The sequence below is a fragment of the Lactuca virosa genome, chromosome 4 (assembly GCF_052849685.1).
Source record: "Lactuca virosa cultivar CGN04683 chromosome 4, Lactuca_virosa_CGN04683_v6, whole genome shotgun sequence".
NCBI classification, from domain to species: domain Eukaryota; kingdom Viridiplantae; phylum Streptophyta; class Magnoliopsida; order Asterales; family Asteraceae; genus Lactuca; species Lactuca virosa.
The window spans coordinates 152,162,118-152,173,518 of NC_136429.1; the positions used below are offsets into that span (position 1 = coordinate 152,162,118).

At 34.5% G+C, this 11,401-nt stretch overlaps 1 protein-coding gene across 1 annotated transcript; it reads left to right on the forward strand.

Annotated features, from left to right (window-relative positions):
• The first annotated feature begins 216 nt into the window (after positions 1-216).
• On the forward strand, positions 217-11,183 carry LOC145107555 (nucleoporin (DUF3414)). The gene is made up of 31 exons (XM_079044459.1): positions 217-392; positions 491-664; positions 1,710-1,799; positions 1,929-2,001; positions 2,077-2,210; positions 2,286-2,426; positions 2,494-2,820; positions 2,910-3,008; positions 3,091-3,168; positions 3,258-3,317; positions 3,422-3,579; positions 3,681-3,882; positions 3,977-4,096; positions 4,170-4,228; positions 4,326-4,436; positions 4,523-4,621; positions 4,796-4,884; positions 4,985-5,133; positions 5,215-5,358; positions 5,440-5,544; positions 5,644-5,754; positions 5,852-5,959; positions 6,053-6,163; positions 6,926-7,062; positions 7,371-7,791; positions 7,911-8,018; positions 8,413-8,471; positions 8,810-9,194; positions 9,280-10,551; positions 10,652-10,853; positions 11,010-11,183. Exons 1-31 carry the CDS (start codon positions 285-287, stop codon positions 11,114-11,116), a joined length of 5,541 nt encoding a protein of 1,846 aa, XP_078900585.1. The 5' UTR covers positions 217-284; the 3' UTR covers positions 11,117-11,183.
• Positions 11,184-11,401: the final 218 nt, after the last annotated feature.

Genomic DNA, 11,401 nt, shown 5'->3' on the forward strand with positions numbered 1-11,401 from the left:
GTATTCGGTCCAGTTTTTGGTTCTTAGTTTGAGGCTTATTTGGTTCCGTACCAAATAACATCCATGTGAATCGGTGAATACCGGAGGTAAAACCAATTTACGAGGTTTTTTTTTTTCATGGTTACTTTTGCAAGAAATCCCAAACATGAAGGGCCATTGTCAGAACAAACCATATCCTAAAATTGGCACGAAAGCGCGGGCTACTCCTTCACATAAACCTTCTTTTAAACCCCTAGGGTTTTCCCCCACAAGAGATCGTTAATTCAAGCTTCAAGCTAACTCCAATGGCGACGACGAAGTCCGTCGACGCCTCGCTATGGTGGGATCCCTTTACCGACTTACTGACAGAACTCGAAAACCTTTCCCCATCATCCGAACTCCCAATTTCTCTGGTATTATACACATTTTGTTTTCAATCCTGAATTTCTTGAAATCCATGTAATTCATTTCATTAGGTCGTGTATCTTGGAATTAAAATGTGGACTTGCAGGTGAATAAGTTGAAAGTAAACCACTCATGGTTATTGGGCTCTGTCTCTCTATTCAAGCCACCCAATCAGAAATCGAGAGAGGCGTTGGATTCCCAACAACTTCAAATCGGCTCTCACCAGTTAACCATACAGCCAAGATTAAAAGAATTGGCAACGAAAATTAGTTCCTCATTGGTCAGTTCAGTTGGCTACATTATCCTTTTAATTGTTTTTTGTATGTTCATACTTATGAATTGTACGCTGTATCAAAATTACCTAGGGGAATTTTCTTAAATTTAGAATAAGCTGATGAGATTCTGTCTGTGGTTAAAAAATCGTAAAATTTGTGTTTAGAAATTGACGGGAATCCATGGTAGGTGCACATGTAATTGCATATTACACTTTCTGCTGACATAAAAACGAACACAGCAGAAGCTTAATAGATGACACAGCCAATTAGTTGGCATCATCATCCCAATCAAATAAGAACGAGATGGATCTATGATCCTAGTGATGATTGCTTCTAGAACCAAGATGATTGATTCTCTTGATAAGACACATTGCTGTTATTCTATAAAATATGCAAAATCTGTCAACCAATATTCTTTTGGGATGAAAATCTTCATCAGTAGCTTTTTTTCTTGTTTAGAGAATGCATAACCAAAGTATCTTGTTAGTGTAAAGGCTGGGCATTAATGGTAATTAGCCTTTTGGCATTGGTTAGAGAAATACTATAATCACGGGGATTTGATTCCTAGAGGCAAGAAGGCCATAATCATGAATTCTCAAGTTGAACAATAATCATTCACTATTTGGATTTGGGATCATAGTCTTATTGGAGTAGCAAATGGGATTTAAGGTACCAACATCTACAATTTCACAATGGATGGGAAGAAAAAGACCATATTTTTGCACTGTTTGTCAAATGTTAATCACCAAAAATAGAGGTTTGCAACGTGTAAGTATTGTCAAAATTACAAATTTGGTTCTAACTTCATGGTAGTTTGTAAGAGTATGTGTTGACAACATTTACTAGAAATATGAATCGAGCAGGCATCATGGATGTGTGGATGCATTATATATGTGGCATGCCATATGCCTTCGCGAACAAATAAAAGATAAAAACAATACACGTTTGCAACTATCTTTTATCCTATTATTACACTTCAGAGCTCACATCCAATATTAATTTGTAGTTCGAATTTGATGTGAAAATGATCTGAATTCACATTTGTTGCAGTGCTTGGATGAAGTGCAATCTTATATACTTGTTGAAAGATCATGTGAACGTGACACATCTGATCTTGTAGCCCTTGAGCCACTTCATTTGGTTAGTTCCTTCTTCTTCATGTTATCTTTTTAAGTTCAAAGTCATTCGTGACACATCTACACATAAATCTAATAAGCAACACTTTGACTTTTGTATGCCTGATTTTCTTCTTTCCTTCCTACTTTCAAGAAAGCTATGCTTCAGTACTACATTGAACGACAATGCGTGTTGAAGTGTATTCGCCAAATTTTCATGCTATCCTGTAAGTTCATAATTCTCATTTTCTTAACTCCTTGTTTTGTTCTCCTCCTCATTTGGCTTACAATTTTTGGTTCAGTGTATGCTGAAGATGGCTCAAAAGAAGATCAAAGTTTGAAGGAAATCACGCAGAGGTTGATTTCTGATGGATTGGAAAACAAATTGTTATCTGTTATCGAGAGTTTATTGTCTACCACTTATCCTGAAAGCATGGTAAACTCATTTTCAATATATCATTAACTTCAAAGCTTCAATTCGGTCAAAGTTAAGTCTTTGACTGTTTTGCAGGATGTGGATGTATTCTCCTTGTGGGCTGAGGAGATGCTTATTGAAGACAATTTGGTGTTGGACATTCTTTTTCTTGCTTATTATGAATCATTTTGTACATGCGATGGAAAACAGTGGAAGAATTTGTGTTTGCTTTATCAGGTATATAAATTCTTTTTGTTTTATCATACGTTTCTTTTCTGGTTAATAACTCAATAATTCAATGCAGAGGATGATATCTGGGGCATGTAACTTTGGGAAACTGGCAATATCAACTGAAGCTGTGCAATCTATATATCATGCTAAAGTACAGCTGTTGCTTATTCTTATAGAAACCCTTTACCTGGAAAATCTTCTCCAAATGATCCATGATGAGACCCCTTTCAGGGAGGGGAATATTTCTTTAACTGTGAGTGATATTCAAGAAGTGGATGCCATTATTTCCACCTTTGATGCATTTGAGACGAAAGAATCAGGGCCATTAATTTTAACATGGGCAGTGTTTCTATGTCTCATTTCATCTCTTCCAGACAAACAAGAACATGATGTGCTTATGGTACCACTTGTTTCCAAATATTTTCTCTCATATATATTACCATTTTGCATCTCATAAAATGTAAACAATACTTTGGTTTTATGTTACAGGAAATTGATCATGTGGGTTATGTTCGCCAAGCTTTTGGAGCTGCATCTTTATCTTATTTTGATGAAATTCTTCACAGTGATCTCTTGAAAGATTCAGAGGTGCCCCATTTGCCATTCTTGAACTTTCTTAATATCTTGAGTTTTATAGTAATTAATCAACTTCACCTTAATTTAAAATTAGGGCCCAATTGCTGGTTCTCGTAGTGTCTTGAGGACTTTTGTCTCTGCATTCATAGCATCCTATGAAATCAGTCTTCAGGTAACTGTTTACATATGCATTCTTTTGGTTAACCAACATAGACTTTTTTGTCCAATGCATATTTATTAATGGTGACGTATATGTTGTAGTTAGAGGACAATAATCTGAAATTGATATTGAACATTCTTGGAGAAATTTATCAGGGAGAGGTTTGGATTTTTATTCATTTATTCTTTATGTTGTTGATTAATTGCCAACTGTTTTCTTTCCATTGTAAGTTTGTTTGACTTCTTTGACCATAAATGGTATACAGGAGTCACTTTGTGTTCAGTTCTGGGATAGAGACAGTTTCATAGATGGACCAGTTCGGTGTCTGCTTTATAACTTAGAAGGCGAATTTCCTTTCAGAACTGTGGAACTTATTTACTTATTATCAGCTCTCTCTGAAGGAGCTTGGCCTGCAGAATGTGTGTGAGTACAACATGATACAGTTCTTTTTGTGTTATACACTTGTTATTTAAAGTTTGAGAATTTACATTTACATGTTATATGTCCTTTTAACCTGTGTACAGGTATAAGTTTCTTGACAAATCTGTTGGATTGTCAACTTTGGTTGACCTAAGAGCCAACCTTGAATATGACAATAATTCAAGAATTGTGGAGACACGGTTGCCAATGTCTGTTCCTGGACTTGAAGGTTTGGAGATACCGGGGAATACAAGAGGTCATGTTTTAAAATTCATAAATGACAACAGTGCCCTTGTACGATGGGAGGTGAACATTATATGCTTTCTTGTTTTCATTTTTTTAGCAATTGGGTACTGTAATTTTACTTTCTTTGCTAAGTTTTGCATTGATTTTCATGTAGTTCACACAATCTCGAGTGCTAGTGCTTCTTTTGCGTGTGGCACAAGAGATGTATCCAGATGGCTCTGAGGAAGTTCTTGCTACCCTTGGTTTGTTTAGCCGACTAGTCACTTTTAACAAGGTAATCTATATGGCAGATTCAGTAATTTTCCAAATATACCCTTATAAATTGTTAAAAAGTGTTTTATCTACAGGATGTGTGTTATTCCCTGATGAGCATTGGTGATACATTCCATGGAAAAGACATAACTGGGTACATAGTGATTTTCAAATGTTCTGTTTTTCGTTTTTTTTTTTTTTCATTTATTTGTTTTTTTATGTTTGTGATTTATAAGCAATGTTATATGCAGGTTAAATGTGGCAGAGATCATATGTACCTTAATCAAGAATCTTTCTCCTAACCGTAGTGGAGCACTAATGATGTCAATGGGTGTTAACATTCTTGCTATGATGTTAAAATGGTTAGCTGTTGAATTATTAAAAGACCGAAATACCCCCATTGAATATTTGAAACATTAAATATCAATTTATCTTTTCTTGCTTGCAGCTGCCCATCTCGTGTCATTCCAACTGTTCTGAAGACCAATATATTTGATGTTGCTTTAAAGATGAATCCTTTTAGCAGTGATTCAGATGCATTATCAAGGTGCATTTACTTGGGATTTTTCGGTGTTCTTTAAAGTTTTTCCAGGAAATATTATTAAACCCAATATAGGGTGGCCTTTGTATAACTTAATCTCTCTTTCTCTCTCTCTCTCTCTCTCTCTCTCTCTCTCTCTTTTAAGTTACATTGTTGTAAAATTTTCTTTTGTTGCTTCAGTGGCTCGTGGTTGCTTTCTGGAAGACTTGCTAAATTGCTTCTTATTGACTGCGAGCATAATGACAGTTCCTTTCCACTTGCTGTATCAGGTATGCTAATTTTTACTTCAGTATTCTTTTTTATTGATGATAAAACATTTTTTTAAAATTTTACATTCAGTATTCTTAATTCCATGGTTTCACTTGTCAGTGCTGGAGTTCACGATTCAGCTATTGGAGAAGGGAATAGAAAATGACTTCCTATTGGCTCTTGTTATTTTCTGCATTCAGTATGTTCTTGTTAATCATGAGTACTGGAAATACAAAGTGAGACATTTTCGATGGAAGGTGACATTAAAGGTATATGTCTATATGAATTGACATGTATAATGCAAGTTGAAAAGTGGGAATTCTTGATTTTGTTTTCATTTGTTCTTGTAGGTGCTTGAATTTGTGAAGACATGCATTTTATCAATTTCACACTCCCCAAAAATGGGAGATATTGTTCGTGATTTGTTGCTTTGTGATTCTTCAGTCCACAGTGCTCTCTTTCGCATTGTTTGTATAACAACACCAGCTTTAGAGGTCTGCTTTCATTTCCATTTATGCCCTTCAAAATTCAATAGCTACTTGTCTGAAGCAGCAATCTGAACAAAATTCTTGCAGAAACTTTATGTTAGCCGTATGTATGGAGTAATGGAAATTGAAGGACTACAGCTAGCAATATGTTCTGTATTGGATATTTTCAGCATGCTTTTTGATCTTTCAAAGGTACTTTTGCAATATCTACACCCGGCTATTTAATTAAGCTCAATATGATATAAACTATAAAGTGCTTTTTAAATTTAAGATCTTTTATTGTATATCTAGGATGCTTTGCCTGGATATCCAGTCTTCCATCAAGCAGTGTTGTCATCTGCAACCAAGCCAATTCCTGTTGTTACAGCTATCATATCTCTGATATCATTCTCCTGGAATCCTGTAAGGAAGTACAAAATAACATCTTTATATTGAATTGTTATATGTTTATATTGTTGTTGATTTTAAAAAGTTTTAACCGAATGGATTACTTAAACAGAAGATCCAATTTGGTGCTGTAAGTGCTCTCTCCATGTTACTTTTGACTGCTGATGATTTACAACCATACATGTCTGCAAATGCTTGCTTTGGTCTAGATGACAAGCAGGTAAAACACTTTTAAATTCATTTTTTAGCTCACTCTTTTTTTAAATGCTATACCTATTTCATCTCTTGTATATACATGCTTGTTTGCTATTAGATTGCAGATTTCAGGAAGTCTATCCTTCTGATTATCAGTGAGCAATCACCTTTGAATGAAGATCTTATTGACAATACTTTTAAGATGCTCGCTTCAGCAGCATATTACCAGGTGTGTTTAAACTTTTTCTGCCTCCATGTAAAGAACCAGTGTTTCATGACAAGATTATTTAATCTTTTTCTGTGATATTCTTCTCAACTCACTTTATTTTATATATTTGTACTTTTGTGTGCATGTCAACTCACTTATTGTATCTTATAATATATGATCTGTTTTATATTCATCCTTTGATGATGATGCTTAACATTTGAAAAAGCCAGGTTATTCTTTTATCACAACTCCGTATGCCAAACTTAACACTCTCTCAGAATTTTAGTACATTTTCTAGATGCCGGCCTTATTGACTTTTTTTTTTTTTTTTTTTTTTTTGTTGTTGTTGAAACCTGCTTGCGGTTTACCCTTGCATATTTTATTGGGTCAAATGCAAGAAATGGCAATGTACTTTCATTGATTTGTTTATTATATAGCATCCTGTTTTCATTTATTCCTATTATAACAATGTTCTTTGAAGAATTAAACCAATTATAGCAATGTAATCAAAATGCAAACCAATTTTCACAGCTATAATGTCCTAATAAGAAAAAAAACTGATAGTATAAATATATAATGCCTTAATAAGACTGTAAGACCAAAATCAAAAGTAGAATGCTGCAAGTTCTAAAATGAAAGTAGGATTCTATAATAAACATATAAGTGTAAATACATTGCTATTTCTTGCATATAGGCATATTTTTTTTTTTTTTTTTTTTTTGCATTCTTGTAAACTTTACACCTTCTCATCTGTTGTTCTGTGTTTAACTGTTCAAATTGCAGCCTGCCTTTCTTCTAGCTATAGTTGATTCAAAGGATAATACAGCAGAAGTTGGTTCTGGCTCTTTGGGGCCCAAGGGAGAAAATCTGCTTGATACTCTTGTGGTGTATATTGGTAAATCCTCAGAAATGATAAAAAGGTACATCTCTTACCAGTTGTTATACTTGGTGGGTGTTTTGGTCTTGTAGATAAAATGAAAGAATGGAATTGAATTCCTTCCACCACCCCTAGGAATGGTGAAGTCTGTCAAACATGGGATTTAAATGGTTCTGATAGAATCAAATTCCATCCATTTGGCAACCAAACATGCCACAGAGTAGAATCTTGATTCTTGAATTCCAATTATGTCACATTCCACTAAATGTGATGCAATCCACAAAACCAAACACACCCTTAATTTAAGGTTCTACTTCTACCCTATAATTGATTGATTCCTGTTGTTTCCAGTCAACCCAAAATGCTGCTAAATGTTGTGGATTTCTTGATGGCATTGTGGCAAGGAGCTTCTCAGTTTATAAATGTTGTGGAACATCTGAAGAAGTCTGAAAGTTTCTGGAGTCAGCTGTCCACCTGTATCTCTGTAACTTTGAGTACAGACCCTCTATTATCATCATACAGATATCAATGTCAGGCGGACATATTGCAAATGATGTCACTTGAGATGTTTTTGCAGAAGAAGGTATTACATCCTGAAATCATCAGAAAAGCTTCTGAATTATCCAAATCTAGTAATGTTGAAAAACCAGATGATAATCATGGTGGCCCTAGAGACATATTATCTGCTTGGTGCAACAACTCAGTGCTGAGTGACCTCATCAAGTCGTATGCTTCCTGTGAGTATGATAATGACAAGTATCTTAAAGCACAGGTACACTCTTATAAAAAAAACTTGGAGTATTTTTATATAATTTTCTTGAAAGATCTAAAAACTTTTTGGAAATATGATTTGTTGTTGATGGTTTCTTTACAATGTGCTACTTTTGGCAGGTTTCTGCTGCTCTGTTCTCTGTTCAAGCTATTGAGAATTTGAGAAATGATTGCACAGGAAGTTTGTCTTCATCACTAGTTGAAAAATTAAGCAACTTGGGAAGAAAGGTGTGTTTTTTTACACATTTGGTTGGTTTATCATATCCAATTTTTTCATTGTACAATTTAGGGCTAAATGCCAAAAAGAGCAGCTTTTTTTTTCATTTATTTTTGTATTATTATAGCCTATACTCATTGCATTGTATTTGGATGACATTGTTATAATTGAGTAGTATTCTCAAGGTACAATGTTGTAATAGGAAGAAAGGAAAGTAGGATGCCATAGTAGAGAAATCAATAGAAGTACGTTGCTATTTCTTGTGTTTCATTCTACATATTATGTAGTTATATGACCTTATATCTTTTTTCTTTTCATTGGGGGTTAAAGTTGTTGTTGCCATGTTTTCCTTATGCTTTTGTAGCCAGATTTGTTGTTTATAACATCTTCTTCTTCATATTGCAGTTACATGATCTACCTGCATTTTCAGAATTGCTATCTCAATATAGGCAACAACGTTACAGGTACTGAATCTGTAGCCCAAACAGCTTTTTATAACTTAAAGGGCTAAATGTAAGAAATAACATCACACTTTCATTAATTTCTTTATTATAGCATCTCACTTTCATTGTGTTGACTTTTCAAAGTACAATGTATTAATAAGAAAAAAAAACTGAAAGTATAATGTTAGTTCTTCAATTGCATCAAGTATTAAAAAGAAAAAAAAAATGAATGTATAATGGTGTAGTAGAAGGAAATGAATTAGGATGCTATAATACACAAATAAATGAAAGTGCACTGCTATTTCTTGCATTTAGTACCTGCTTAAAATTGCACACTTTCTGCATATTATGTTTGGTAGGGAAGAGAAGAAACTTAAGAGTTTGATAATGAGTGACCTGTATTACTACATGCAAGGAGAATTCGAAGGTCGAAAGATAGAACACAAGTTGTTCAAAGAACTGTTTCAGTTTCTTCTAGAATCCAAATTTCTAGAAAGTTATCAAAACAAAGAAGCTGAAAACATGTCAATTCATGCTAAAAACGTGCTGCTATTTGACTACACCTGTGTAGAAAAAGATTTAGGAATAGATTTATGGGATGTTTCAGAATGGAAAGGCTTGAAAAAAGTTGCAGAAACAATGTTGTATCATATGAAAGATGTGAATTCTATGTTGATCCTTAGTAACTCCAAACTATTAGCTTTGAAGGCATTGACAACCATGCTTCCTGTCTATGATGAAGATGTAAGTTCTCATAATCTCAGTTTCTTGTTCGTGGAAAAGACATGAATGCCCTTTTTATTTAACTTGATGTTTATTCTTGATGCAGCTGAGATGGAAGGCTAATATTGGTGGAGGACTTTCAGAGAGACTAATTAGTTCATGTATTGAACATATATGTCAGTCTCTCCATGAAGCTACAGAATCATCACTCCAATCCACCGATTCTTCCAATTACGCCCTTCATTTTCTTGAAGCTCAAGCTGAATTACTTCTTCATTTTCTCAAATTCATACAAAGAAAACAGTCTTTCCCATCTTCCATACTTATAATAAAAACCATCACTTCCAGTTTAAAAGCAATAAAAGACTCGAACCCATTGAAGCTTTTACTCATGTCACTTCTCTCTTGCATTAACTCCCCTTCTTTTAAATCAATCAAGAACGAATCCGAGGTTACAGACGTCTTTTCACGCCTTCTCCCAATTCTCTGCAACTTTATCGAACCCGTTGACCATTTTACCCTTTCCATGTCAACAATCGATTTGGTGATAAAAACTTTGTCGACACCCACAACCTGGTTTCCCATCATCCAGGAGCATCTAAAGGTCCAGAACATCATCAAAAAACTTCCTGATAAAAAGTATTCCAATTCAGTCCCTGTGATTTTAAAGTTTCTTTTAACGTTTGCTCGTGTAAGAAAAGGCGCAGAGATGCTTGTGAACATGGGATTCTTTTCGTCTTTGAGAGTATTACTAGACGAAAATGAAAATGAAAAAGAAAATGAGAAGATATGGGGTCTAGGGTTTGCAGTGGTGTCCATGATTATATACTCTCTAAAAGACAGTCCTTCAGCTTCTGATACTTTAGATTATGTGATTTCTTGTTTTATATTAGAAAAACCGGATTTCATTTCTTATTGTCTAAACACGCCGAATTTCGCGCCTATTCTTGATAAAAAGAAGCGAGCGCGTCCTGAAAGTCAAACAAGTTTGACCGATCTGAAGGAGACACAGCATACCCTTTTGCTGATTTGCATGTTGGCAAAACATGAGAATCTGTGGAGTAAAAGCATGAAAGAAATGGATGTGGAATTGAGGGAAAGGAGTATACGTTTGCTAGCTTTTATTAGCCGGGGCCCGGAAAGTAACAGTAGAAGTGGTTGGTTTTTGAGTGCAGTTGTGGCGAAGGACAAAATGGGAAATACAGATGGTTGTGATGCTGATATGGCTGCTATAGAGGTGTACAAGATTGCGTATTATGTTTTGAAGTTTTTATGTTTGCAAGCAGATGCTGCTGCTAAAAGGGCGGAGGAGGTGGGGTTTGTTGATGTTGCTCATTTCCCTGATCTGCCAATGCCTGATATCTTACATGGGTTGCAGGTATAATGCTTTCCTTCTTCTGTCTGCAGTTTTTGTATTCCAAATATATATATGAGTTTTGAGTTTTTGATGATGAACACACACACACACACACACACAGGACCAAGGGATTGCAATAGTTAGGGAGTTATGTGAAGAAGGGAAGAAGTTGAGGCCAGAAACAGAGGGTCTATGCATTTTACTTATACAAATAACGGAAAAGTGTTTATATTTGGAATTCTGTGTCTCACAAGTTTGTGGTATAAGACCTGTAATGGGAAGACTTGAAGATTTCTCCAAGGAACTCAAATTATTCTTTACAGGTACCCCAACCTACCATCCTACTTTCATTTATTTCTTATTACACCTTAAATACAAAGAAATGAAAATATAATATAATAAAGAAATAAATGTAAGTATGTTTTTTTTTTTGCATTTTGATATTAACAGTTATATTATAAAACAAAAAACATGTGCAGCAACTAAAGAGCATGTGTTTCTTGAAGATTGGGTCAAGTCATTGAAGCAAATAAGTTCGTATGTTTACCCAGGAATAGGATTGTTACAGACTCAAGGCTGTTTGTGATTTTTTGCACAGTAACTTATTGTTGTAAAGACTAAACATATGATATGATATGAGGTAGTTTTTTTTTTTTTTTTTTACAATTTATCCCCTCTCCTCCACTCCTAATGCCTATTGCCTATTGCCTAATGTAATAAACTTAACAGAAACTAGACAACTATTCAAATTTACTGACTTTTAGGTAAAATTTCTTGGTAAAAACATGATTACTTTGGTTTAGATAGCATGACATTTCATATTCTTTTATTTTTATTTTTATATTTTTTTTATGGGTTATAATACAAAAGT